Source organism: Rissa tridactyla, chromosome 4 (genome assembly GCF_028500815.1).
Source record: "Rissa tridactyla isolate bRisTri1 chromosome 4, bRisTri1.patW.cur.20221130, whole genome shotgun sequence".
Lineage (NCBI taxonomy): Eukaryota > Metazoa > Chordata > Aves > Charadriiformes > Laridae > Rissa > Rissa tridactyla.
The window spans coordinates 64364200-64391709 of NC_071469.1; the positions used below are offsets into that span (position 1 = coordinate 64364200).

At 38.5% G+C, this 27510-nt stretch overlaps 1 protein-coding gene across 1 annotated transcript; it reads left to right on the plus strand.

Moving 5' to 3' along the window:
* The first annotated feature begins 5175 nt into the window (after positions 1-5175).
* On the plus strand, positions 5176-27143 carry SGPP1 (sphingosine-1-phosphate phosphatase 1). The gene is made up of 3 exons (XM_054200562.1): positions 5176-6075; positions 18732-18821; positions 20748-27143. Exons 1-3 carry the CDS (start codon positions 5476-5478, stop codon positions 21297-21299), a joined length of 1242 nt encoding a protein of 413 aa, XP_054056537.1. The 5' UTR covers positions 5176-5475; the 3' UTR covers positions 21300-27143.
* The last annotated feature ends 367 nt before the right edge of the window (positions 27144-27510 follow it).

Here is a 27510-nt window from a genome sequence, read left to right on the forward strand (position 1 = left end):
GCGGCAGTATAATAAGTAGTACATCTTGTGACATGAGAACATGTGCTGCTGTGCCACCCTGTGCTAAAACAGGGATACACCAAAGCCATCTGATTCCATTCCCTTGAAAATCCAGGCTTGTAACTCTGAAGCAAAACATTCACCATTTAAACAAAGCCTGTACTTTCTGCTTTTGTTGATGATGGTGCTATTGCTAAGTTAATGTTATTTGGGCCTCCACCTTTCATTTTAGCTGGTCTGCCAACGGATCAAATTTCTGAGGTACCCAGTGACCTTTCTCTAGCATACCCAAATGCTAGAGCAATTTAATAGTGTGTGAACAAGGATACTTGCCTAAAGAATTTAACAGATTTACAAAAGCAAATAATACAGGGAGAATGTTATAAAACCAAATGTAGAATAAAAAGGAGCTCTTACATATGGAACTTTGAACATTATCCTGAAAAAATAAATACATAATTAGGCTAAATTGAATTGAGGGGATTGTAGCAAGTCATTGAACTAATTTTTATTGCAGTTGGAAAATTTTTAGCATAGCAATCAGAATACCAACAAGAAAAGAGACAAGAACCAAACCTTTTTCTTTCCAAACTACTTAACTTTTTTTTACCCATGGAGAACAACAGTTAGACCTTGTCTAAGAGAAGTGCTTCACTAGATCATTAAATACATCTTTATGAAAGATAGCTAAATTCTTTTAAGTTCTATTGAAAAAGCTATCACTGGAATTCAGGAGTGATAACTTGTACAGAAACAAGCTATATTTTAATACCTTAATTTGTTTACTAAGAAAGTACTGTACAGAATTCATCAATGACCAAGTATAGCATAAGTAAGCTGAAACCTTTCTGTATGTTCCTTCTCCCATGGCTGTAATGGAACATTAGCACTTCTCCAGTGCTCCTTCACAGAGCTATTGCCATAGCTCATACTCAACAATAAATTAAAGCGCTCTGGGGTTTTTTGCTTACAGTAATATGTATTCGTTGGATATAAAATAGATTTCCTTATTCTCCCATGTATTTTTCAAGACTAAATCTTATGATAAATAGACTCTCGCCTTCTCAAATCCGGGTACTCAACAATTTCTTTAAAAAATGATAATAAACCTGGTATGACTAGCACATTCTATTAATTTACACTCAAAATTAAGCCTTCCTAAAATGAAGCTTCCCTCTGACTCTAGGCGCTCTAACATCATTAATAATATAACAAAACCCTAGCAACATTAGAATAATTATTTCAACAGGAAACTAGCCATTCAGACCTCTACAGGTACTCCTTTCCATCCTTCATCATGCTGTGAAATAATTTTAATTATTTTCACAAAATGCTATCAAACAGATGTCTTTTGCACAAAAAGATGACCAGATTCAAACTATTTCAAGTGATGACAGAAAACAAGTCCCACAATCATGGAGAATTCCCTGCCACCTGCTCTTTCAGTTACATTAGGAGAGAAAAACAACTGACTGCCGATGACTCAGATAAACTGGTCTCCAATTGTTTAAAGCTTTACAAGGCAGAACCAGTACCTTAAATACACTCTGTAACCAGTGGTCATCCAAATAGATGCCAAGCAAGATGTTCTGCTTCGTAAATGAACTCCTGGTTCTGCTCCTATCACTTGGGCAGGGTGGTCACAGCAGCAGCTGTAGGCATGATGTATTCTGCACCTCATCTGCCATCAATTCCCACAGCTGTCTTGTCAAATATTTACAGCCTGTGGGAACATGGCTGCGAGTACGCTGGTTTGCCAGGCATCCTTGAAAATGCATGTGTTACGGCTGTCATGCTCAGACAGCACTTGTGTGGTAAGTTGAAATGTATTCAGAACAGCTTTGGGGAATCTATTGCAGACAGTACAAAGAAATGCATTTTCTGGAAAAGTTCAGTTATAGGGTGCATACCACACTCCTCTTGGGAGGAGTATATAACCACTGCAATGGTTATATACTTTAAATGCACAAAGGTAATTTAAAAGCTACTTCAGTATTAATATAATGTAATTTTCACACTAATAGTTCAAAGGCAAAGTAAACAAGTTTCAACCACACACACAAACACTTTCTGCTTTTTTAAGTTACCAAGTGCATACCATAAAGACAAGTCTCACTTTATCCTTTGTAATCACTGATTTTTTTTTCCCTGTACAGTTATTCAGATCTCATTCCAGAATTCATCATCAAGTTAATTAACAGATTTCAGTTTGTTCTGTGTTTAAGGGGAGACTGTGGCTTGACTCTGGGAAAATGCACAAAAGAAGGCAGCAGCTTGTTTTTCAGCTCCTGTCTTTGCATTTTCCATTCAAGAACCAGGAAAAAGGGAAGAATGTAAATTAGGAAGCACATGTATCTTGCAGGATTAGCATCACACATTCCTCAGTAGGCAGAGAAATGACAGCATACCTTCCACTCTCAAGATAGAAAAATTGATCATGTACCAATTCAGGGGTAGGTTTTTTTCGTGTTTCTCTGCCAAGGTGCTGATCTGAAATCTTATTTATATTTCATTAATTTCTCCTTCAGTAATAGCAACTCCTCCATTGGTAATATAATTGTTTATATTCTGATAGTGCCTCAAGTGAGGTTAAGACTGTACTATGCAAACATATGCAACATACAAATGTAACGTACAATATAGGAAATCTATCAGGATTCATTTCGTGCATTCTGATTCTCTTGGCCTTAAGGCAATTTTACATAACTGATGTTCACAATGTGAAATGTTTATTGGAGGATTATTATCCAGATTTTTTAAGAAATTTTATTCTAAGGATCTTTTCCTTCATAAATTTAAATGGAAATGCAGAGAAATTTTTCCAAGTAATACCAAGAGTGTAAATTTAGGCAGCAAAAGGCCAAAACCTTTAGATATTGTCTTAGTAAGTATATTCTGCAGCCAAGAGCTTAATTCAGATCAGCTTTTTTGTGGAGCATAAGTATTTCAAAGCAAAAAAAAAATTTATTCTAATGCTTATGGTTATTAATGAAATGTCTGCTTCTGGCATTTAAAATTTAGACCATGATGGTCCCACTACATTAACCTGACACTATGCATATCACGGACCATCAGATTTCAACCTGTAATTATCTAATAAAATAAAACATAACTTCTGCTCAGCTAAAAAATAATTTTCAGAGATACATCTGATCTTCAACAGAAGACATAAAATGACGGAAAATCCTCAGCTTCTCTTGGGAATGTGTTCTGGTGGTTAACCATGTAAAAATGTGCGTCTTATTTCCTATTTAAATGTGTCTGGCTTTTGCCTCTGGCCATTACTTCTTATTATGCCTTTCTCCAATAGATTAAAGAGCCCTTTAATATCCTGTATTTTTCCCCAGGAATGTTCCTACACACTACAATCAAGTCACCTCTCAGTCCTCTTTTAGATAACTTTTAAGAGCTTGAGCTCTTAAAACTTTCGAGTGTAATGCATTTTGTCCAGCCATCAGAACATTTTGCTTCACTTTTGCTCTCTCTTATTTTTCAATGTGCTTCTTAAAAATATGAAAACCAGAGCTGTATGCACTTTGCTGTGGATGGCATTGTTGAGGCCAAACATGAGAGGTAAAATAAACATATTTTATTCCTTTATTTATACATTGATTAATCCTTTCCTGCTATAGCAGCATACAGGAGAGTCCTTATCTGATTGCTTACTTATTCTGACCCTTAAATGCTTCTCAAAGTCATTACCTTCCCAGGCTATAGTCTTCTATTCTCCAGTTACAGCCTCCACACTTGATTCATAAGATAGACAACCTTATAGTTGGCTGGATTAAAATTCACTAATTTTGAATGGGCTGCTTCTACCAACCTTTCTGATCAGGGCCTGTCCTCATCGTTTACAACTCCATTAATCCTGGAGCTGAATTTTTGCAGCAGCAGGTTTAGATCTGCTTCTGGATCATTGCTAAAAACGTAGTACAACATGGAACCTACTACTGGAAACTCTTTAGACACCATCTCTTTCAATGAGATTCTCTTCTTGACATCTGGCAGCAAATTCCATTTGCACGATTTATTGGCACTGCATGCACCCAATGTTAATGAGAACATCATGCAGCACATGCAATACCTCCTCAAAACAGTATTAATAGCTCTTTTTACTAAAACATTGTGTAGACTTGTATTATATTCTTTGTTTTCAACCTTTTATTACTTAAATTCCACATAAAATTTTCTATTTTGGTTAGGATAGCTGTTAAGCTTACTAGTCATTCTGGTCATATTGCTCACCCTTTTCAAAAATGGCACAAGGCGACACATTTATCACTTGCTTAACCCCCTAATTTTAAGGCAAGATACAAACACACTGGGGTATTAGCAAGCCACAGGTCAGTATCAGTCGGACAGGCAGTGACCAAAGGTTGCATTTTTCATGGCATTTCCAGGATGTAAACCCTAGAAACTGTCCGCTTTCAAAGTACCTGATTGCAAATTTTGTGGTCCTGCTGAACTTTAAAGCCTTGCACACCCACCAAGGAGGAGGCATGGCACCTCCTCACGATTACGCAGAGACAGGGCGAGGCACGACGCCTTCCCTCACCGCCAGCAGCAGCCTCCCTCAGCGCCTGGCTGCTCCACGTCCCTCTGGGCAACCCGCCACCTCCATCACTTAACCAGCCTGACCGCCGGAGCTAACACCACTCACAGTCTCTGCTTGAAGTCAGCTTTCCCTCTCATGTTTACACTACCACATTTGGGCTTCTGGGGTGGAGCCGGGCTGAGGCAGAGGAAGGCAGGGCGAGCCGGGCGCAGGCCTAGGGGGTGCCGATACCAGACATGCTGGCTGAGACGAGGGGGCAGCAGCTCACCCTAAGTCAGAAGGGCGGGCAACCAGCTCGCCGGGTACTGGTCGAGCCGCTGGCCGGGCTGCGGCCGGCGAGGAGGAACCGACGCGCCCCCGGTATCGCCCAGGGCCGCTGCCCCCCTCGCCCGCCGCCCGCGCCCGCCTCCGCACCTCAGGCTCGAGGCCGAGGCACGCCGCCCCACTGCCTCGCGCACGGCCGAGTCCTGATTGGCTTCCTCTGCCAGTAGGGGCGGGATCGTCAGAGAGCAGCCGCCAATCCGCGCCACGGTGAGGTTTCCCGGGACTTCCCCGCCCGTGCGGGGGGAGTCTGTGCGCAGGCGCGGGGGGGGTGGTGACGGCGAGGGGCGGTGGCGGCGGACGCGCTCGCGCGTGAGGGGGAGAGAGGGAGCGGGCGCGGGGCCCGAAGCGGCGCGGGGCCGGGAGCCGAGCCGAGCCGGCAGCCGGAGCCGGGCGGTGTCCGTCGCTCCGCGGCGCCTCGCCCTCGAGCAGGTTTCTTCTCCTCAGGGAACGGTTCCCCTCCCCGCGGCGCACGCGGGAGCCCCGGTCCTTCCCGCCGCCCCTCAGGCGAAGTCCCCTCAGCTCCCCGCCCGCCGCCCGATCCGGGTAGCGCCTCGCCGCGCTCAGCTGCCCCCAGTGGGCGGCCTCGTCCTCCCGCCATGGCTCTCTGCCGGCGCCTGACCCGGCTGGCCGCCCACCTTCAGGACCCGCGGAAAGTGGCCGCCTTCCAGCGGCTCTGCGGGGTGGAGGGGCCTTCGGGCTGGGCCGACGCGGAGCATCGGGCCGGGGGTCGGGGGCCGGTGGTTAACGGCGGCCCCCCGGCCGCAGAGCATCCCGCCGGGAACGGGACCGTGCCCGGCGGGGCGGGCCCCCAGCAGCGGTGGAGGAGGAGGCCGCGTCGCAACTCCCTCACGGAGGAGGACGGCAGCCAGGAGTTCTCCACCCGCAGCCGCTTCCTCTACTATCTCTTCAGCCTGGGCACGGAGCTGGGTAACGAGCTCTTTTACATCCTCTTCTTCCCTTTCTGCATCTGGAACTTGGACGCCTGGCTGGGCCGGAGGCTTATCATCATCTGGGTGTGGGTGATGTACCTGGGGCAGTGCACCAAGGATGTCATCCGCTGGCCGCGGCCTGCCTCCCCGCCCGTGGTGAAGCTGGAAGTCTTCTACAACTCCGAGTACAGCATGCCCTCCACCCACGCCATGTCGGGCACCGCCATCCCCCTGGCGCTCCTGCTGCTCAGCTACGGCCGCTGGCAGGTAATGCTCATCTCCTTGTCCTTCTCCCTGTGTTTTCCAGCCCCCGGGTGTAAGGCTGTGACAGATTTGATTTCTTTTGTGGGGGGAGAGGGGCAGAGTTTGGGTGAAATGTGGCATTCGTGCTCTTTTTCCTTGGCCTCCCCCCTTTTTTGTTTGTTTTAGTTTTTCTATGATCTACGCGAGTGCTCAGGTAGCAAGAGCTGTGCTAATAATTCTGTCTTCTGAATGGAAGTTCTGCAGACTAGTGAATGGTTAACTCAATGTGCATTAAAAGTCTGCCTTAACAGTCTGTATTTTGTTCTTGTGAGATTTTTTTTTCAACTTACCTCTTGTAGGGTGAGTGCTTTGCGCAAAGTCTGGGTAAGCATCTGATATTTTTACAGGCATTTGGTTTTACTGACCGAGAACTTGGTGGAGAGCCAGGAACTAAAAGGCTTTTTGCTGGTCCTTCTTTGCTTTGAGTCACTTTGTAGCTTGAGTCAAATTATAGCTTTAGCCTTTTCTTTAACGGCGTCTTTTAGTTTCATTACCCATAAACTGGAAATTATTACTTCAGTTTTGAGGAGTACTTATACTTTCAGATGGTTTTACAACTATTAATGTGCTAATAATTAGCTGGAACTGATAATCTCTGGTCTTTTCAGCTCCTTCATTCAGCAAAATCTTGAAATCTGCCTCTTGCACTTTGGTTCAATAGCTGAAGTTAAAATAACGCTGCTGATATCTGCTTTACGCAAGCTGTGGCATGTGCTTCGGTGCTTGCTGTTAGTGGTACAGGTGACAGTAAGAACTCCAAAGAAAGCACAACACATATTCAGCTCTCTAAATCACTGCACCAATTTCAGTAGTAAAAGAGGGAGAAGGCTTTCCTAGGCAACAAATGTTCAGTGCAGGATTTTGAGAGCTCTGTGTGTAACGTCTAAGATGTTATGCAATGAGTCTACTCTTAAGTTCATAATGTTTACAAATTCTTGTTGTAATACTTGCTTATTTTAAGTCAAATATATGTCAACTTGGTAGAGAGAACTCTCTTTTTAAGCTTTATGTGTGGGCTGAATTCCTGTCTTCCTGGTTATTGTTAACAATCACCAGTTGTCTGCTGTCACTGTGTGACACTTTGTGGGTCTATTTCAGCATATAGATTGTGTACCTGAAAGGAAAGAAATAATTGAAGGTTAGAGATTGTATTTGGCCTCTCTTAAACGAGAGTTTATGTCTCTGATTCTGCAAGGTGATACAGTGTGCTCAACAGAAAGCTATTAGGTTTTCACATTTGCTAGGAAAATGTGAAGTATCACTCTGCCAGAATTGTGCAGGCATCAGAAAATGCCATGGTTTGGGGTGTTTGAAACAAATATTTGGAGTTCTGTCACCGAGATGCTTAATCTTAAAATGTTTGGGGTTTTTTTTGCGTGACTGACTACAATCTGAATACTTGATTATTATTTGTTAGATGTGTAGGGCTGATGATAGTTGGAGGAATTAACTGGATTTCTACAAATTTGCATGTGAGAAACATCATCTAGTACTATCAGTTGATTAGCTTTGTGCAGACTCTGATGTCATGTGTACAAAGGAGAACCTGGCTTGATTGCTTTTATAGAACCAGCAAACTGACGATGTGTGAAATGGTATTTTTGCCAGTGAGCTGAGTTCGATCTTCAGTTTGCCAGCCCTGCAACTGCAGTCTGTGAAATACTGTGCTAATTGACTAAATATATTTATAATGAATGCATATTAAGAAATCATAAACATTCAGCCTTCTTGTTATTCATTTAGAACCATACTTAAGAAATGAGGAAGCAAAGTGTTTGGGTCTTTATTTTAATTTCTTTTTCCTATGAGAAGTGTATAAGTAACAGACCTCTCAGAAACCGACTTCTACCATTTCAAAATGTTAATTTTTAAAAAAATGCCCCTTCTGATTTTTAAATTACTTCAAAATATTAATCAGCAGTTAACCTATGGCATGTTGAATATCCTTTGATTCACCTCTAAAGAGAGTTAAGCTTTCATCTAGTGCTTCTGCTGTTCTCTGTATTTTACTGGTGTTGAAAGAGAGCAGAATCTACATGATAACTTTTTGACATGTTTTTCTGGAAATAGATGGGGTTAAGCAAGACTAACCTCAGAACTTCTTGGAAAGCTTCTTCATGATAAAGAAGCTTGTAATAACTCTGATTTTTATTAAGTTATCCATATTTATCAGCAGGTACTGATGGTTAGATTTAAACTTGTTGGCAAATGTTGGGGTACAGTCTTTCTATATATTCAGTATAAGCAAGCATTACACAGACCCTGATCGTGATGAGTCCACGTCTTAGCACTATTTGTTCCCAAAAATCATAGTGGAGCAAGACTGAGTGTGAATTTAAGCAGACGCAGCTGTAGCTCTCTGCAGGGAGTTTTATTCTGCAGTACAGGTAACTTTGAGTATGGTGCTTTGAAGTTTATACTAAACCAAAGAAAGCCACTCTTGCTCTAAAAGAGGTTACTCCAGTGAGAAGGGAATCACTTTCCTGTGTAGCTTATTTGGAGCTTGCTTTCATTGGGCTATGACTTCCTACTATTGTGTAATAGTTCTTTTCTGTCAGAGAATGACAATTTATGAGTCTTTCCCTTGAACAAAATAGAGAACAGAGCAAATCTGCTCTTATTTTTCTAGGTAAGGCCCAATTTGTCCATCTAAAACTAATTTTTTTTTTATTCCAGTAGGTTTTCTTTTAACCTGTTGAATTAAGATTGTGCTGTCCTAGTTTTCAATGCCTATCAGTAATCCTATTACAATTATTTTTCTATCACGTAGTATTCAAAAGGGTATTTGCTTATAAATGCAATTGTTCAAGTAAAATATTTTCAGAGATGATGTATTTTAAAGATGGTTGTGACAAATTTTCACAATTAGAGACTTTGGACATAGGGAATATTCAACACAACCAACTTTCAGACAGCAACAAATTATATGTTAAGATAACTTTCATAATAGCTAACTGTTCTGTCCATTGTGGAATATAATTTTTCAGTTTCTTCTTGTATTATGAGGGCTTGCCTAAAACTTTTGATTCCACTTGCATAATCTTTATATATTTATTTATTTAATATTGTTAAATCTCAGCAGGGAAAGCCACTTGTTTCAAAGACACTTCAGTAACCAAAAGACACTTTGTATTTCAAATAAAAAGCTCATGCCAAAGGCTCACAAGAATTTAGGAGTGTTATAGTTGTTGATGCTTTTCTTTCTGTCTTTGAAGCTCTGATACCCTGAAAGAGGAGGACAAACACTTAAAAGACAGTGAGATTATAGGTCTTGATATGAAGTGAGGAAAAGTATACCTTTATCACATTGGGGAAAACCTGCTTTCTTTGAAATAGTGACAGTTTGAGCCAGGTTGGCTTATATAATTTTCTGAATGAGGAGGAAAGATATTGTGAACTGCTAATTATCTACAAAATCTCCAAAAGCCTGGTGTTTTATTTTGAGGATGGGGGGGGGAGAAGTCAGTCAGGGAGACAGAAAATATGCTTTTTTTCCCCAGAGTTCCTCCAGGATGCAACCTGGCTCTAGCAGTAGTTGTCTGGATTAGGAAGTGATGGGTTCACACTCTTTCCTGAGCTCTGCATTAATGAGCTGAGTCAGGAACTGATAACACTCACTGTAGGCCATGGAACTAACTTCATTAATTTGTTTTTCAGCAGGAGCCCAGAGCCTTGATTGATGAGTAGCTAACCTCCGTAACTACTTTGGCCAATGTTGTTTGAATGGGCTTATCTTCTGACGCAGTTCAGATCACTGACAGTGTTGTCCTCCCTATGTACTTGTCTGACAGTGTTATCATCAGTGACTGTCTTTCCACCCCACTGATGGTAATTGTGACCTTAATAAGCAATACTGCTAAACCCACAGTAGAGAGCATCTATTCTGTAATGATACCTTTGACTGATGCACCTAGAAGTATTTGTCAGTTTTCATTTACTTAGTGCTCTCCTGACTCTGCACTATACCAGTTGTGTAAGAATGGCATGTGGTACCAGGACAAACGCCTGTCCAGAGATCTTTCATCCGCACTATTACTTTTATCAACCAAAGCTGATGAATCTAATCAAATGAGATGGGTTTGACAGGATCTGTATTGGGATTTCAGAGATCTACGTTGTTCTGTGATTCTGGTTGACCACTACTAAATATTATCTCTAGAATTGTCTGCCTGCTCTTTCGTTTCAAAAGGCTAACTTCTCTCAGATCCTCACTGGGAATGGGGAATAATTGGTTATCGGGGTTGGGTGAATAGTATAATCACAACACTGCTATAGTAAGACTTTTACAGAAAGTAGGCAAATACTGTTTCTGAGTGTCTGCCCTTGTTGAAGGGCTTGCATAATCAGTAAGAACTATGTAATGATAAAACTGGAAGCTACACATAGGTGGCTGTCTCTTACATTCAAAGTCTGCGTGTAAGAGCAAGTACAGACTCCTTTCAGAAAGAGATGCCTCATCTCTCAGAGAAGCCCAAATGGTTTTTGGCTCAAACACTAAAAAGTTGTGAAGAAACTTAGGCAAAGAGATGTGCTTGTCTAATTGGTTTTCTTACACGTGTTTCTTAAAATAAACAAACAAAAACTCTTCTGACACAAGAAGTGTAGCCGAAGGGCTGATCTGAAAACACAGAATTGCCCACACAATGAAAAGCTCTTGAGAAAGAGCAATGGGAATTTGGAGGGTCAGCACTGGCCTTGTCTTGTGTGTTTGAGTCACAAAGCTTTCTGTTGTGGGCCATATTAATGCCTGTAGTTTATTTGTAAAGGAAGCTGGAAAAAGTATTGTGGCGTATTTGATTCAGATGCTCTTAAAAGTTTGAAAAGAGCATAGTCAGTTCTTAGAAATCCCATTGGGGAATCTCTGCTACAGGTATACAGCAGCCTGTCCTATTAAACTGTGTTGATTGGCATTAAATATATTTTTAGTTTTGCATAAGCAAATTTTTTGTTAATGTACAGGATCTCGGGGGGAATATGTAAAAACAAATGCTGTAAGGTGAGGTGCAGAGTTTTTGATGAAGAAAGGCTTCAAAGGGAATACTTCTCAAACAGTTTGTTTTTTCCTTAGCACATGTAAAGCACTTCTTTTACTTTTAAATAGGGTGTGTTGATTAAACCTGAGGAAACTTCAGTTTGCAGAAAAACTATTTTTTAGGTGTTCGGGGGCTGTAGGTGATTCTTGTGGGTGTGTTCAGGGAGATATTATTTTTTTATTTAATGACTGCAAGGAAAAGAAATAACAGGCTCTAATTCCTATTGTAACTCTTTAATTTCTTTTCACATGATGTGTAACAGTAAGTTAAAACTTTATAATCCCTGCAGGGCTGGCATTGAAATCTTTATCTTGGAAATTAAAGAAGAGGTTCTTGCAATGACATGTAGCACACTCAAATTTTTATGCTTTTTGATGTTAAGATTGTAAGAAGGAAGGAAATAATTGATAAATGTAGTTTAACCTGTGTTATTTACCACTTGGCTTCTTTTGAAAAGACAGTTTTTGTCTCTTTATTTTACCTAAATTGACTCGTAAGTGGTCTTTTCTTTTTAACCATCCTCTTCCTTTTTTTCTGCTCCCTCTACAAAATCATTTATATGCTGTGCTTTTTGTACTTGTCTGGCCAACTGGTGTCTCAGTCATTCCTGTAAACATTGATTGTAGATTTTCATATGCCTATTGCTAATACATAGCCCAAATATCTTATTAAAAGCATGATGCTGCAAGTGCTGCTCACATTCTTTCAGTGAACTCTGACCCAAAATGATTTTCTCAAACTCATGCTGAACTTCTGAATTATCATATGATTAAAAAAAATAATCATTGCCTAATACTGTAGAACACTGAAAATATTAGAAAATTAGTTTGGAACCCGTTGTGAATGCTGGAAACTTCTCCAGTTTAGAATGTGCTTTTAAAAATGCTTTTAAAAAGTAAAGAAATAAGCATCTAGAGTGTGTTTTAAGAATGTTCCATTATGAAAGAAGGTATTTTCTGACCTAGGTCAAAGCTTTTAGGACAGATTGTTTCCTTATGAGCATTTTTAAACAATGGTTATGTTATTAAGACTCTTGGCAAAAAGTCAGATTAAGGGGAGGGAGGAGGATAGGCACTTGAGGGAAATGTTTTCTATGTGATCTAGTCAAAAGCTTGCAAGCACTTTTCAGGGAATGTAATTGAACAAAATGAGAATTTCCCATTAAAAAACGTAGGGCATAAAATTCTCAAAGACTTACTGGGAGTAGTTTAACTGCTGTTTTCCAAATATGACCAGTTTAATTCAGTTTAATTGATTAAAACAAGAATCCGAATGTGGGAACAAAATTGAGGCCTGAGAGAAGATAAGTAGTTTACTCAATCTGCTTTATTCCTAGCTTTGTCTTTAACTCGATATGTGAATTTAAGAAACCAATTATCCTTTTTTATCTTTTTTTTTTAAATAATGTGCTTGGTGATCTGTCCCTCGGTCATATACATTAAGACTGGGGCACTTTTCTTAATGGGTATGATGCCTTCAAAGGAACATATCCATTCAAACATTTAAAAGCCAAAATGTCAACAAAGGTATCTTTTTAATCTATACGTTGCATTTGTCTGTCTCTCTCTAACCTCTGCCTTGTTGTCAGTTCCATCTGCCTCCACTTCATCTTCTGATATTGTATTTGTATTACATACTTATGCATATTATCAAAGTTTTATTCTGGCCTTTGGAAAAAAAATTGTGCAAGCTGTGTATCAGTGATCTAATATGGAATGGGGAGTACTTTTCTCAAGGAGAAAAATGCCAGGTTAATATTGGGTTTTGAGTCAGCGTGTGACTTTTGAAGTTCAGATTGAGTACTATGTAAGTGTCTTTACTTTTGTATAAGGTTAGTTTTCAAATTGCAAGTTGTTTTTTTAATTTGAAAAAAAGAAAGCAGTATGCAGTTCAATAAATATTCCCCATACTCAAAATTCTTGAGGTAGTATGGTAGCTACAGAGGCATAATGAGTTTTCGATGGTTTTGATAGGATGGTCTTAATTGAGAGCATGGAGGCAGGGTTTGAGATGTTTGTGTCTAAAATGGGCTGTTCCTGGATATCTGACTCTTAAGTGACTATGAGTACAGTCAAAAATGAAGATTCATCAATTCTGTTATCAGAAAGAACAACCTGAGAGCAGGAAACCTGTTTTTTATGTCTACCTCTGCTAGCTGTGATCTCTGACAACCTTTCTGATCCTCATCTGAAAGGAGATACGATGCCAGTCTGCCTTCTTATGCCTAAATGAGTAAGAATAGCAATGAATTGGGGAAGAGGGGTAGAAGTAAACTTGTGATCTTCTGTTCTTTGTGCCTCTGTAGTTCTGATTTGGCATGCAAGGAACTGTGGGACTAAAATTGCTGGAATTCAGCAGTCTTGCCTTAATATCTTTCATTTAAGCAGAGAATGTCAGCATGTTTATATACAACTGTATAGAAAAGATCCAAAAGTTTATAACTCAATAACTGTTAATTTTCAAATTTGTGAATGCAGTATTTTCCAAAATAAGAGACCCAAGAAAACCTAAAAAAATTTACTGCTTATGGCTTTCTTCCATGAATGCTTGAGATTAGTTTATACTAAAGTTTTCACATTAATTTTTCATAAAACATGCTTATTTTAAGTAGAAAACAGTAAAAGCTGTTTATGTTGGTTTTTTTTTTCTCTGAAGATTCATTTGTGATTGGGAGAGAAGCTTTCTGAAATTCATGATTGTAAAGCAGGGCTGATTAAAAAATATTAGATAGTCTTAAGGCACTACACAATTAGAAGATGTTTTGGTGTCTGGGAGGGTTTTGTATGTCTAGGCAGTGGGAGATTATGGATATTTACAACCATGGTATAACCAATGTATATACACAAAATACATACAGGCAGTCATTTTCTAGATGAAATAACATTTAAAAATGCTTGCTAGTACCTGAATATTACATTATTTTCAGACAATAATTTGGAAGTAAATTTATGACATCAGCTTTTTTTAATAAGAATCAAGGTGATGCCCCTTGTAGGTGTTACAACTTGGCATGCTACTGAGCAGTCTTCTTGCTGAGCTACAAGGTGTGTGAGTGTGCTCATGTTCTCCTTTAGTCACCCTGTATGCTTATCCCTACATGCGAGGACAAAATACATGGTTGTCTTATCACCTCAATGCAGATTTTAAGCAGGTGCTATTAGTTGAGTGCCCTAGGAATTCTTGACCCAGTGGCTGCTTTTAAAAGGTATGAGTGAAAACATGCCAAGGAGTAGACAGGGTCTTGTGCGTTATTTGTGTTGAAGTAGGGGGGTTCCTCTGCTTGATTTCTGCTAATGTCTGAGGAGGCCAGTGAACTATGGAGCCCCAAAAGGTACATACAGCTTTGAGTGGCGTTCCTCAGGAGTGAGTACTGGGATGAGCACTGTTTAACATCTGTGTCATTTACATGGACAGTGGGACTGAGTGCACCCTCAGCAAGTTTGCAGATGACACCAAGCTGTGTGGCACGGTTGACACGCTGGAGGGAAGGGATGCCATCCAGAGGGACATGGACAGGCTTGAGAGGTGGGCCTGTGTGAACCTCATGAAGTTCAACAAGTCCAACTGCAAGGTCCTGCACCTGGGTCGTGGCCATCCCAGGCACAAATACAGGTTGGGCGGAGAATGGCTTAAGAGCAGCCCTGAGGAGAAGGACTTGGGGGTGCTGGTGGACGAGAAGCTCAACATGAGCAGGCGATGTGCACTTGCAGCCCAGAAAGCCAATCGCATCCTGGGCTGCATTAAAAGAATTATGGCCATCAGGTTGAGGGAGGTGATTCTGCCCCTCTACTCTGCTCTGGTGAGACCCCACCTGGAGTACTGCATGCAGCTCTGGAGTCTTCAGCACAGGAAGGACATGACCTGTTGGAATGGGTCCAGCAGAGGGCCACAAAGATGATCAGAGGGCTGGAGCACCTATGCTATGAGGACAGGCTGAGAGAGTTGTGTTGTTCATCCTGGAGAAGTGAAGGCTCTGGGGAGACCTTATAGCAGCCTTCCAGTACCTAAAGGGGGCCTACAGGAAAGATGGGGAGGGACTCTTTATCAGGGGATGTAGTGATAGGACAAGGGGTAATGATTTAAAACTGGAAGAGGATAGATTTAGATTAGATATGAAGAAGAAATTCTTTACTGTGAGGGTGGTGAGACGCTGGAACAGGTTGCCCAGAGAAGCTGTGGATGCCCCATCCCTGGAGGTGTTCAAGGCAGGTTAGATGGGGCTTTGAGCAAGCTGATTTAGTGGGAGGTGTCCCTGCCCAGGGCTGGGAGGTTCAAACTAGATGATCTTTAAGGTCCCTTCCAACTCAAACCATTCTATGATGCTCTGCATGTGAGTGGGAAGAAAATCAGATTGGTTATGTGGGCAATCCTGCGAGGTATGGCTGTAACATTAGAAGAAACCAGGACAGATAAAGGTTAAAACCTTTTTAGATCAAAATCTATTCCTGTACTTTATGTATAAAGATGTTTTTATCTAAACTGATACGTTTTTTTACTGACTGATAAGTAAGCATCAAACATAAACTGACAGTTGTCCAAGTGTGCTGGTTATATAGTGGGAGCATAGAGGAGAATGCTTTGTGTGGGAACTAATCACAAAAATAGACTTAACTGTTGTATTGAGGAATATTATTTTAGAGGAAATTAGAATAATTTTTTGTCTTCTGCTTTTTTAGTGGACTGAATAAAGTACAGCGAGGTATACTGTAGTGAATAAGCGCTCTCGGGTAGAAAGAAACTGGGTTTAGAACTTCAGTGATTATGATTATCATCCATTAAAAATACCGTAAATCAGCATGTGCCTAATACTTCAAACACATTTGCAGACAGGTCATGCTAAACTACTTCAGTAAGAATAATTTCACTGAGTTTAAGTTAAAAGTTCTTTGTTACTTTAAGAATATACAAATCAGGGTTAAATGTATAATTGGCTTTTTATTGGGGATATGATAGGGAAGCGTTTGAGGTCTCGGATGCAGACACTTTGCTACAGAGGAACTAAACTAGCCAGTGTTTCCAGATGTTTTAATGGGGATTTATTCTCAATTCTGTTAAAAACAGAATTAGAGTGAGATATCATAGAGCCAAATATTCTTTCCAATATTTCCTTCAAAGTTGCAGTTTCTGACAGTTTCCTTCTTCAAACACCCCTCCCTTGAGAGTTCCTAATTGAGAGCAAGCATTTATTTTCACTTCTAGAACTGATGCTACTCTCCGGGCTGTTTAAAACAATCTGTCCAGGACTCTTAAAACAAGACTTATCACATACACCTTTTGCTTCATGGTCCCTGTTCTTAGGGTCTTGCTGTTTAGCAGCTCTAACATCTCCCCCATAATCCCAGCTTTTTACCCACAGTATCGTTATCTGCTATTGCAGGCTGAGCCTGGCACTTCACTGGTCTTCCTGTTAAAGCTCCAGCTTCTGTTTCTGTGAGGTAGTTCAGAAATGTGGAAAAAGTATTTATTAAAGAAAAGCCTCACCCCTGGTTGGAGCCTGAAAGCACAAAAAAACGTGTGCCAGGAAACCAGAATGGATGTGTGGTATCAAGTGATGGGCAAAACCATTTGAAACTTTTGACACGTGTGTGAACACATGCAAGCTCATTCTACCACCAAGTAATTGTAATGCTATTAAATTTCCTGGTCAAGAGGTTTGCATTGCTTCTGGAAGTAGTGAATCTTCCCTAGTCTCTGACAAACAAGAAGTCTGTCTTCCCAGGCTTTCATCTTCTGCAGTATGTAAAGAGGTGCATACAGCGTTTCTGCTTTGGGAAGAGTGGAGCAGCACCAGGCAGGGAGGTTGTGTAGCTTGAGTGTCTTCCTGGAGCAGGCGCTATTCCTTCTACCTTGAGATCAATGGAAATGATGGTAGAGGCATGATGGGGCTACAGTTGTGATGTATCCTGGCGCTGCAGCACAGGGTACAAAGATGACTTTTGTGGCTGCTATAGCAACATCAGCATCTGATAAATCCACACTCATGTCTTGGGTATGAACTAGTTACTGGTGTATTGCCCATTATTAGCATAATTCTGAAAGGCAGAAAATGGAATTTGTTCCTTCATCATTTCAGTTAGAAATGAATCATTAAGTACATAATCTCGTTTAGGTACAATTTGTAGATGAAGGTAGTAGAAACAAAGAAAAATGTTGCTACAGGAATTAAAAATTAAACTAGATGTAACATACCTGTGAGTTGGGCATTTAGAATTTATTTTAATGTGAAGTCTGTTTTTAAGTGAAACACGAGCTTCCCAATTTTCTGTTAGTTTGAGAAAATTTTTGTAGGTTTGTCATGCTACATGGTCCTGGAGCTGAGAATTCAAAAAATGTTGGAATAGTGCAGAAGATTGATAAACTTTTCTCAAACGTATCACTGAAAGACTGATTTAGAAGCTTGTTGATCTGTTAAGTGGCTTTCACAGAGGACATACAACTTTCTCCGATAAGAGTAAAGATACTTTCTCTAATTTGTTGGATATTCTACCTTTCAGGTTATCCATGAAAGGTCAAGAAAACTGCCTGTAATTCTTAGTTTTTATTCTGAGATTCGAGTACATCTAGACTGCCTGTTTATGTAAAAAATGTTTATCATTGCTTTCATGTAGGAAGTTGAAGCAATTTTGGAAACATGCCATTTTGTCTTGTGACTGCTTCTTTTATAGAACTAATAATTATTTTTAATACTGAAAAAAGGAAGCTGCATCCTGTCTTACACAACATTTTGCAATATGGTAGTGGGGAAAATATTTCTTACTGTGCTGTAAGATGTGAATTAGCATACTTCTATCCAAAACCCGAGAAAGTTAAAATACCAAGTTTCTAGACGTGCTGATATGTGCTTATTAAGATATTTTGTTTGTTCCTGGTAAACAATCCTTATTAATAACACAATCTGTCAGAAGATGGAAATAATTGGAAAGAATTATTTGATATTTTTTATTTCATAAACATGGATTGTAAGAGGAAATTTATCTGGGTTTTTAGAGACAAAAAAAGATTACTATTCTAGGAGTTTCATACTGATGCTCAGAGACTTAAGTCAAGAATTGCAGAAACTCTAAAACTGTATGTAAAGAATTGAATTTATTTGCAAATTTGCTTGAGTTCTTCCTTTGCAGGAGAAAGGTGAAGCTACTAGATTCTGCCTGGATAATTGTTAATAATACTAATGTACTATGTAGCTACTTTACCCAGTGTAAAACTGTTCCACGGTTTATAATGCAAGGCTTGTCTCTGCCCATATTGCAAATTGAGGATATCGTAACATGGCAAGACTAACTGCTACAAAGATCTATCAACTTCTTATTGCTTTGTCTGAAGAGATATGACCAATGCCCTGAAATTTGTATATCCTGAATGCAAAGGAAGAGGACAAGGAAAAAGTTGAAAAAGTTTGACTTAATAATGGTTTGACTTCATGAAAAGGGGACTGACTTGAGGTGGTCTAATAGGCTTGGGTAGGCAAAGGCAACAAAAGGGTAAGCATAAGTTACATTAATTGGAATTAATTATAGAATCCTTATAGAGTGATTTTTTTTTTTTTTTTCAAATTCTAATATAATCTCTCCATTTTTTCCCTACCAGTATCCCCTTATGTTTGGACTGATCCTTGCATTCTGCTGGTGTTCTTTGGTTTGCTGTAGTCGAATTTATATGGGAATGCATTCAATTTTGGTAAGAAAATAATTCTATTAAACTTTTATTTTAATGTTGCTCTGATTTCATAAACTTCCATCACACTTGAGTTTTTACAGTGCAGTAATTGTATATAGATAATTTTTTTAGAATGTCCTACCATATAGGAAGAGAAAACTTGCATTTTTTTCAGCAGAGAAATTGATACAATAGCTAAAAGTAGATGTCAGTCTTCTGATAACTTATACTTTTCTTTCATAAACTCAATCCACAGTTGAAACTTAGCTGATGTTTAATAGTAGTTTTAGTGCAGAAATTGATGACAGTGTTAAAGCGTAGACTAAGTTTTCCTCTAAAGAGTAGAAATAATTTTGCAGGATGAGAGAGTGGCTGTTAATATGCGCTCGAGTTCCACATTAGCTACTCAAAGCATGTGCATTTCAGAGTGCCATGCTAAATGCTAGGGTTTCACTTACCCAGGATTCTAACGAATAAAATAACAAAGAAAACAAGAACGCAACAAAACAGTAATCAGAATGTAAGACCACTAATAAGGATGGCTAAAGAGGTTTTTGAGGCTCGCTTGCTAGAAGAATAGCTAACAGACAGAAAACAGTAAGCCTGGTAGTGAGTAGTAAAGCTGATAGATGGACACAGTGTACAAGGGACATGTGAAAATAAAGGCAGCTCAGGCAAACTTAATGACATATTTGCGTTAGTGATTAGGAGGCTTCCTGAGTCAGAACCACTTATGTGGAGGATGATGGGATGAACTTGTGTTTCAGCGGACAGGTAACATCTTAGAACAAAGTCATGCAACAAATAGAAATGCGTCATGTAGACTAGGTTATTCATCAGTTTCATATTTGAATCCTCTATAGTGTTTGAATGAATACAATTAACCATGTGTTACCTGTAATATAAATCGACCATGGTGCCTAAGTTTGGGGAGTAGGCAGATGTAGCAGAAAGTTGTTGTGGTTGCTTCTGAGGCGAGCAAGTCTGACTTTTGTTTCAGTTAATTGTGTTAGAGCTTTTTATCAAGCATTCAATTAGTGGAAGCGAATTAAAATGATTCATTGAAGACAGAGCAATACAAATACTGCTGATGAAAGTCCCACCTCCTGGCTTATATGGAAAAGTTGATAAGCATGCAAATAAAGGTGATCTGGTTTCTAGTGCTTCGACTTCTAAAAAGCTTTCGACAAATTACTTAGCAACTAAAGGTGACAAAAGTTGCAGGTAATTCTGTGCAACCAAGTGATTAATCAACAGTAACTGAAATTGAATGCTAAATTAAAAAATAATTAGAGTAACCTTTTAATTAAGAAAAGATATTTTTAAACCAACAATAAAACTGAAAATCAAGTATGAAGCCACAGAAGTTCCCTCTTCCTCTTGTTTAATAGTTGGAAACAGTTCTCCATTCTTGCAGTATTGTTAGTTCTGAAGCTGGAGTCGGAAGTCTAAGCTGCTCCAATGCCTAGCTGCTGTGGTCCTCGACTGCCTTACCAGCTGTTGCTGCCAGCGTGCTTATGTGTTGGCACTCAGGCACTTAGATCCAGTGTTGAACTGTTCCAGCAAACTAAGGTGGCAGAACTTATTTAGCTGGGCTAGGTTTGTGCTGACTGTAGGCTGAAATGCCCCAGTCCTGGACAAGGATGATTGTAGCCAGCAGATAGGCAGATCTACAACTTCGTTTGACCATGGATCTTTTGATCGTAGCTTTATTTGTGATCGTGATCAGTCATCATCTGATAGTCATACAGATGGCCTCTTAATAGGTGATCAAATGCAATTCTTTAAGTTAAAGATTTAATCTTTTACAGTAAATGAGAAAAGATGGTAATCCACAAGTTGCTTTTAGCAACAGAGTAACTAGGCTTGTCTCCATTCTAAGGTAACTTAAATTATTTTTTAAAATAGTTATTACACTGAAACTGTATCTTTCTCTCTCTTCAACAGGATGTTATTGCTGGATTTCTGTATGCTATTCTTATCTTGGTTGTCTTCCATCCAGTTGTGGACCTGATCGATAACTTCAACTTAACTTACAAATATGCACCCTTAATTATCATCAGTCTCCATTTAGCCCTGGGCATCTTCTCTTTTACTCTAGACACCTGGAGCACATCACGAGGAGACACAGCTCAGATACTGGGCTGTGGTGCAGGAGTAGCCTGTGGCTCTCACATTAACTACATGATGGGTCTAAAGCTAGATCCTCCTCCCGATACCTTACCTTTGTCTCTTTCCTCTCTCACTGTGACTGTGTTTGGAAAAGCCATATTGCGGTTGTTGATTGGAGTAATAGTTTTGTTGTTAACAAAAGTAGCAATGAAAAAAGCCACTATTCCACTGGCATGTAAAATATTTCGCATACCACACGATGATGTACGGAAAGCAAGACAACGCATGGAAGTTGAGCTTCCCTATCGCTATATTACGTATGGAATGGTTGGGTTCTCCCTCATGTTTATTGTTCCTTCCCTCTTCCATTTTATTGGTCTTTCTTGATGCAGTTTTATCACTTTAAGTAGGGAGAACAGAGCTAGTTGCTTTTTGAAGAGGTGCACTAGTTTGCTAAGGGAAGGCCAGTGAGCTTGGCTTTAGCAGGGTCTTCACTTTAACAGCAATACATATCAGGCAAAGCATTTAAAGAACTTTGCACGACTTTGGGTATGGTATGGGGACAGAAGTCAAATATCAGTCCACAAGAAGTGCTGAACTCTGTAAATGCTATGTCTAGACTTATTGCTGTAACAAAGTCTGTGTGTGTGTGTGATGCAATGAATGTATGTGGAATGTCTGTCATGCTGTACCTGTATACACTGACACTTTAACAGGTATGTCTGACAGCTAATCAGAAAGCTCCATTCATGATCTGTTTGCCATTTCGTAGTAATTTATTCAAGTTGTTGGACCATAGACTGCTAAATTTGCTTTATTCTTTCCTGAAGTCCTGCTTCAAGATGTTTCAGCTAATAGGCATTTCTAATGGACCAAACTTGCAATGAGGTTGAAGTTTCTAAAAAAACAGAGAAGCCTTTTTCTTTAGCTCCCTCTACAGAGTAAAATGTCTGGATTGGCATTGGTTGATATCGCTAGAGTATTTATGATGCAGGTACTGTATTTTATGGTTTAATAACTGTGCCTTTCTGTTGCTAAATTAAGAAATGCCATATATACTGTGATGTAGAAATGCCTAATTTTATTTAAAATCTTACACAATTAGGCAGATATTTTTAAACGTTAAATTTTTCCATGTTGCTGGCATGGTTCAGGTTAACCGGAATATTCAGTTTAGCCTGATCAAAATTGCATAAATGGAATGACCCAAGAATCGCATCCATAAGCTCAAGGTGTTGTAAATGGACAATAATCCCTTTTGTAAGTATTTTTAATGTGTATTGTAAGTTACTGGAAGAGGATATATTTTTCTGGAGGTTGTTTATACAGTGGACAGATATTACAATTAATTATCTAAACATATAAACAATAAAAACACCCCATTCTGCAAAGAAATGGGCCTCACTTATTATTCCAAACTAATTTAGAAGGACCATTAGTTTTAGATATTTGCTTAGAAAATATAATCCTTATTCTAGAAAAAAACATGTATTTTTATGCATTAACATACTGTATTTAAAGGCGATAATCACCTTTACCCAATTTAGATAGCTATAGACAATATAACGATCAAATTAAATTTTTAATCATTCTGGTAGGCAGACTGGGAGCAGTCAAGACAGTATGGTCAATGCATAAATGGTTTGTGCATATCTAAATTTTACTGAATTATTATGCACTTTGCAGCTTTTGATGATCCTTTTTCCAGTGATGAGTAGAATATGACCCTTCAACTGTAAATTCATGTGGTTCTTGTGTTTCATTTTGTCTATGTTAACGTGTTGCCTAATCTGTTCTTTCCATGTCAGGAACTGCCATATTGCAGCAACAGCTGTAGTACTGTCTGGCCAGACACGAATTACTTAGTTTTGTATTGGGCTTTTTTTCTTTTTAGGGAAAACATAATTTGGTTGGGTAGTGATTAGATAGACTACAAAACCTACATTTTTTTGTAAACAGTATTTGGAATTGGAAGATTTTTTTGTATTGGAGCTCATATTTCCAAATTGCTAATATGTAAATTAACAAAATTAACTATATCTCTTTCCTTAAAGCACTCAAAGTTATGGTACGCTGGCATTCGATGATGGGAAAAGCTAACTTTTCTGATGCGTTTCTTCAGTGCATTCAGAATACACTGCTATGAATGTACTCAAAGTGTTCTATTCAGAATTGACAGTGTGTTAAACAATTTGTGTGACCGAAAAGACCTTACCTACTAGAAAATGGTTAGCTTGTTTCACTGCATATTTCTGCATTTGAATTTTTTTTTTCCTATCTGTTCTTCTTTTGCAGTTCAATGCTGAATGTGCAGTAAAAGGTGAATTGGTTTCCAAGGTTTTGAGGGGGGGATTTCCACTGGTTTGGCTTTGCACACTAAGTCATTGAAATAAATAGCTGAGGGGAATGTACACAAAATGCCTTACGCTTAAAGCCCGGAGCAAGTGGTGGTGTTCCAATTATATTAAATTAGTCTGAGGACTGAAGAAAATAATAGGGTAACTTTTTCTGAAATTTAGGGCATATTCTTATTAAATATCCTAGCTTTACAATTTACAGCAGAAAGTGTTTAAATTCGAGCACAGAAGAGACAAGTGGGCAAAACTAATTTTTTAAGGTACATATTTGACTTCTAGGAACTTCAAGTTTACAGCATAAGAATGTTCTTAAAGCTGTATTTTCTGGCTGTGCTTGCTCTGTTGTACTATTAATGGAAAATAGAACCTACTGTGGAAGATCTAGAAAGAGTGAAAAAAATCATAAGCAGGTAGGGCTTTCAACAGGCTAAGGAAAATTGCACTGTAGCTTATTCTACTGTTACTCATAAATATATATTTTATATTTTTATACATTACACTGGGTAACTTCAAAATGTCATGCTCCATGTACCATACAGTTCTGTACACAGGAAATGTATATCAGAATGTTTATACAGCACCTTTACAACCCTATCTCTAAGACTGCAACTGCTTTACTGAAGTTTGCATGAAAAAAGTTTTACATTCATGTTTTATAAGGGGCTAGGCTCAAGAGGGAAGTTTAGCACAAAATATGCAATATGAATGCTGTTATAAAAAAAAGAATCACAGAAATGCAAAAATTTAAAAATCCAACTTAAATGTTTGTATTTCAGTATATTTTTTTAATAATAAGCTAAGATTCCTCCAAATCAGGCACAACAAAACAGCAGGCAAAACTGGAGCACTTTCTTTGCCCTAAGATATTCCAAGAGTTGAACGTGAAAAATGTTTCTAGTCTAAGCATCAGCTGGTACCAAATTATTTATAAATAAATTTAACATAGCTTTAAAAGGTAGTTAAATGTCTTTTCAGAAGGACAATACTCTTGAAACCTTTCATGAAGTGGTGCAGAAACATATTCATATGTCACTGCTAGTGAACTTCGTCAGTTCCAGGTTGTATAGTCCCAAAGAAATAAATACTACTACTTTATAGAAGCAGATATAAATACACATTTATTATAAAAGCTAGGAGTTAAATTTGTCTTATTCGATTACTGCATGAAATAAAACCTGAAAATAACAGTCACGTGGAGCATAATTTGGCACAAAATTCTGTTTTCTGAGAGGCTGAAGAGACTTGAATTAGTCTTAGTCTGCCTTAAGCGTAGGAGCAGGATTTTTCTGACCTGGCCCTCAGTCAGAACTAACATATGCATTGCATCTTGGGTAAGCTTTAGAATTTATTATTTTGAAAAAATTTTCATGTTTATAAAAAAAGCTATTACCTTTGCTTCCCATACCATGATCCGGGGTTGAAGCGTCGTTCTCCTGTGTGATCACCTATGAAGCTCTTCAGTTTCTGATCACATTTGCCTTACTGCTTACTGTGCAAACTGGGGGGCAAGGAGAATGGGGAGGTGGAGAAGCTATTTTAAGGTAAATTGGCAAACCAAAGGGCGTTGTATTTTGTTTTTGTATTTTGTTTATTTACTTGGAAATTGTTTTAAGCTTATGTATAGCTTTTCTCCTGTGGTGAAAAAGAAAAAAAAAAAACAACCAAAAACAAAACGGGAAGATGCATTTCTTTTAAAATGGCATCTCTAAATGTGATTTCTGGCTTTTTTTTTTTTTTACCAGAACAGTGTTAAATGGCCTGGATTCTAAAAGCTTATTGTTTTCCTTTGCTATTGGTTTTTTTTATTACTGCTTTCAGTATTTTTTTTACTGCATTTCTTGCTTATTTCCCACGGAGTGTCCTGAACTTTTTGTAAGCAATTTATGTGATGATTGTAACTTCGAACTTGTAAATACTTAAGGGCTGTTAGTGGCTATTAGCTGCTCAAATACATAAAAACAAACCTTGCATGGTGTAAGTAAATACATCTGTTGTGCTAAAAGTTGCTTCTATTTCAGTATTTGCTTTCTCAATATAAAATCGAGATTTTTTTCACACACAACATATATTTAATAATTAATTGGTATGAAGGGGCATTGCTGTCTAACTCCTGTTAACTTCACTGGGAGTTCTGCAACTAGTTCCTTCTGTATTACAGGGAGAATGAACCCTGAAGGTCATGTCTGTGCTCTGATATGCGTACAGGCATCAGCGTGGGTGAAGAGACTTCCCTTCTAAGGTGTAAATGTAATATCCTTGCTTTTGAGGTCTGAGAGATTGTTCTTTTTAACAGCATACTTAACCCGTTTTTACAAGACTTTTAAAGGGCCTAACTTAAAGCTGTTTCTTAGGAACTGAAACTGGCTGTGCATTTGCAACACTTAATTGATGCTTTCCTCCTCTGTACCATAATAGTGCTGAATGATGACATCCCAGAATAACATCAGTAGGTAAAACAATGACAGGAGAATTGATTCTTGGGGTATTGTGACTCAACTTACTGTAATTGATTCTTGGGTGGTTTTTTGGTCTAATGTAGACTGTTTCTAGGTTATATAATGTACTGTTATATTCTACAAATGACTTTGAGGAAACTTTGACTTTTTTGTGGGAGAAAGTCTCATTGAATGTCTTCACACCAGAATTTTATTCTAGTGGAAAGCTTGAGGCCTTTTCATTTCAGCAGAAATATACAAGCCTATTTTAAAATTTACTATAATACTGTATTTGTCAAATTGATAGAATAGTTGAGTCACTAACGTTTTTCTTCCTATAATACTACTTGAAACAAAGCTTAATTTGGAAAAAAAAATGTTTTATTGTGTGGCAGAGAGGATATAGCTCTTTAGGTGTTACTCTAAAAAGCGATTATCACACGCCGGAGTTGAGGCAAATTTAACTATGCATTAGAAAAATTTCTTTGCACTCCATTCTGCACCAGAAATATTTTGCATGTTGGTAAGAGTTCATTTAACAAAATGAAGCAAAGCAATATGGACTTGCAGTGTATAATTAGTAACTCTTCCTGTAGGATCAAAAAAGAATAGATGGTACACAGGAGAATACTACCTTAAATATATTGACCAGTAAATGTAAATAAAAAGTCCCGTCAAGTTGGGCCATTTTATTAGTCACTAAACTTTGACTAAATTAGTCACTGAACTTTTCCCACAACTTTATTTTTGTTAGAAAGTGTAATGAAAGACAAGGGTGATATTCCTGAAATGGAAATTAGATCATAAGACAATTCTAGATGTCTAAAGTATCATAACCGAAAAAGATCGGTCCAGGAGCTAGTAACCTGAAAAGTAAGAGCAAAGTCTGAGGGGGATTTTGTATTAAATTTAATGCACTTAAACATGATGCCAAAATTTGGCCTATACTTGATTTATATGAAATCTGTAGTACAATATAGATATATATATAATATATTGCATATTGGAGTTTAATTTTTTATCTATAGATTTTTTCTTGTTACTGCATTACCTGATAAAAGCAAATGTTCATAAAATATAAAACAGCTTTGTCTGTATAATGTAAGGCTGTATGTTAGCAGTATTTTGGGAAATAATGCAGTTGTAACCCCCAGTCTCTCAACCCCTTTGAGAACTTTATTTATATATTAAAAAAAAGTACTTTCAAATGCAAGCCCTGAATTATTTGAGGATCATATAATGGTTGCTGTATAATAGTGTACAACTGATGTTTTCGAAATTAATACATTGGAACTCTTTGTTATATTATTGTTAATGATTTTATACTCATTGTACACTTCCTGCAGTTGTCAACTGATATTTAAACGCGTATTGACTGGTAACTGAAGTGTCTAATTTCATCTGCAATTAATGGGTAATAAACTACTGTTGGATTCAAAGTGTTCTGCTGTGTTTATTCCTTCCAGTGCCAAGGGACATGTGGCTGGACACATACCACATGCATAAAACACTGATCACAAGAAAACTTATATTCATATTATTGTATAGCAGTAATCATTAGAACAATATTACCTTTTTAAGGTGTGGGCTTTAGATGCAGAAGTTTAGGAAAAAGAATGAGGAAATACTGAAATTAGGTTTTTCTTTCTCTGCTGGCTTAAAATGAGGATTGTTTAGTTTCATATACTAAATAATAAAACAAGCTATTGATCAAACTGTATACAAGATTTAAGTTGTATCTTTCTGTAGGTTTTGTCACTTGTTGCACGCTAATAAATGGATATGGAAGCATGCTCTCATTCTGAC

Bases quoted from the DNA above. Each gene is read 5' to 3' on its own strand.
- SGPP1 (XM_054200562.1), top strand. From the start codon at position 5,476: ATGGCTCTCTGCCGGCGCCTGACCCGGCTGGCCGCCCACCTTCAGGAC. The intron at 6,076-18,731 runs GTAATGCTCATC...TTTCCCTACCAG, and splicing joins TCAGCTACGGCCGCTGGCAG to TATCCCCTTATGTTTGGACT. The intron at 18,822-20,747 runs GTAAGAAAATAA...TCTCTTCAACAG, and splicing joins TGGGAATGCATTCAATTTTG to GATGTTATTGCTGGATTTCT.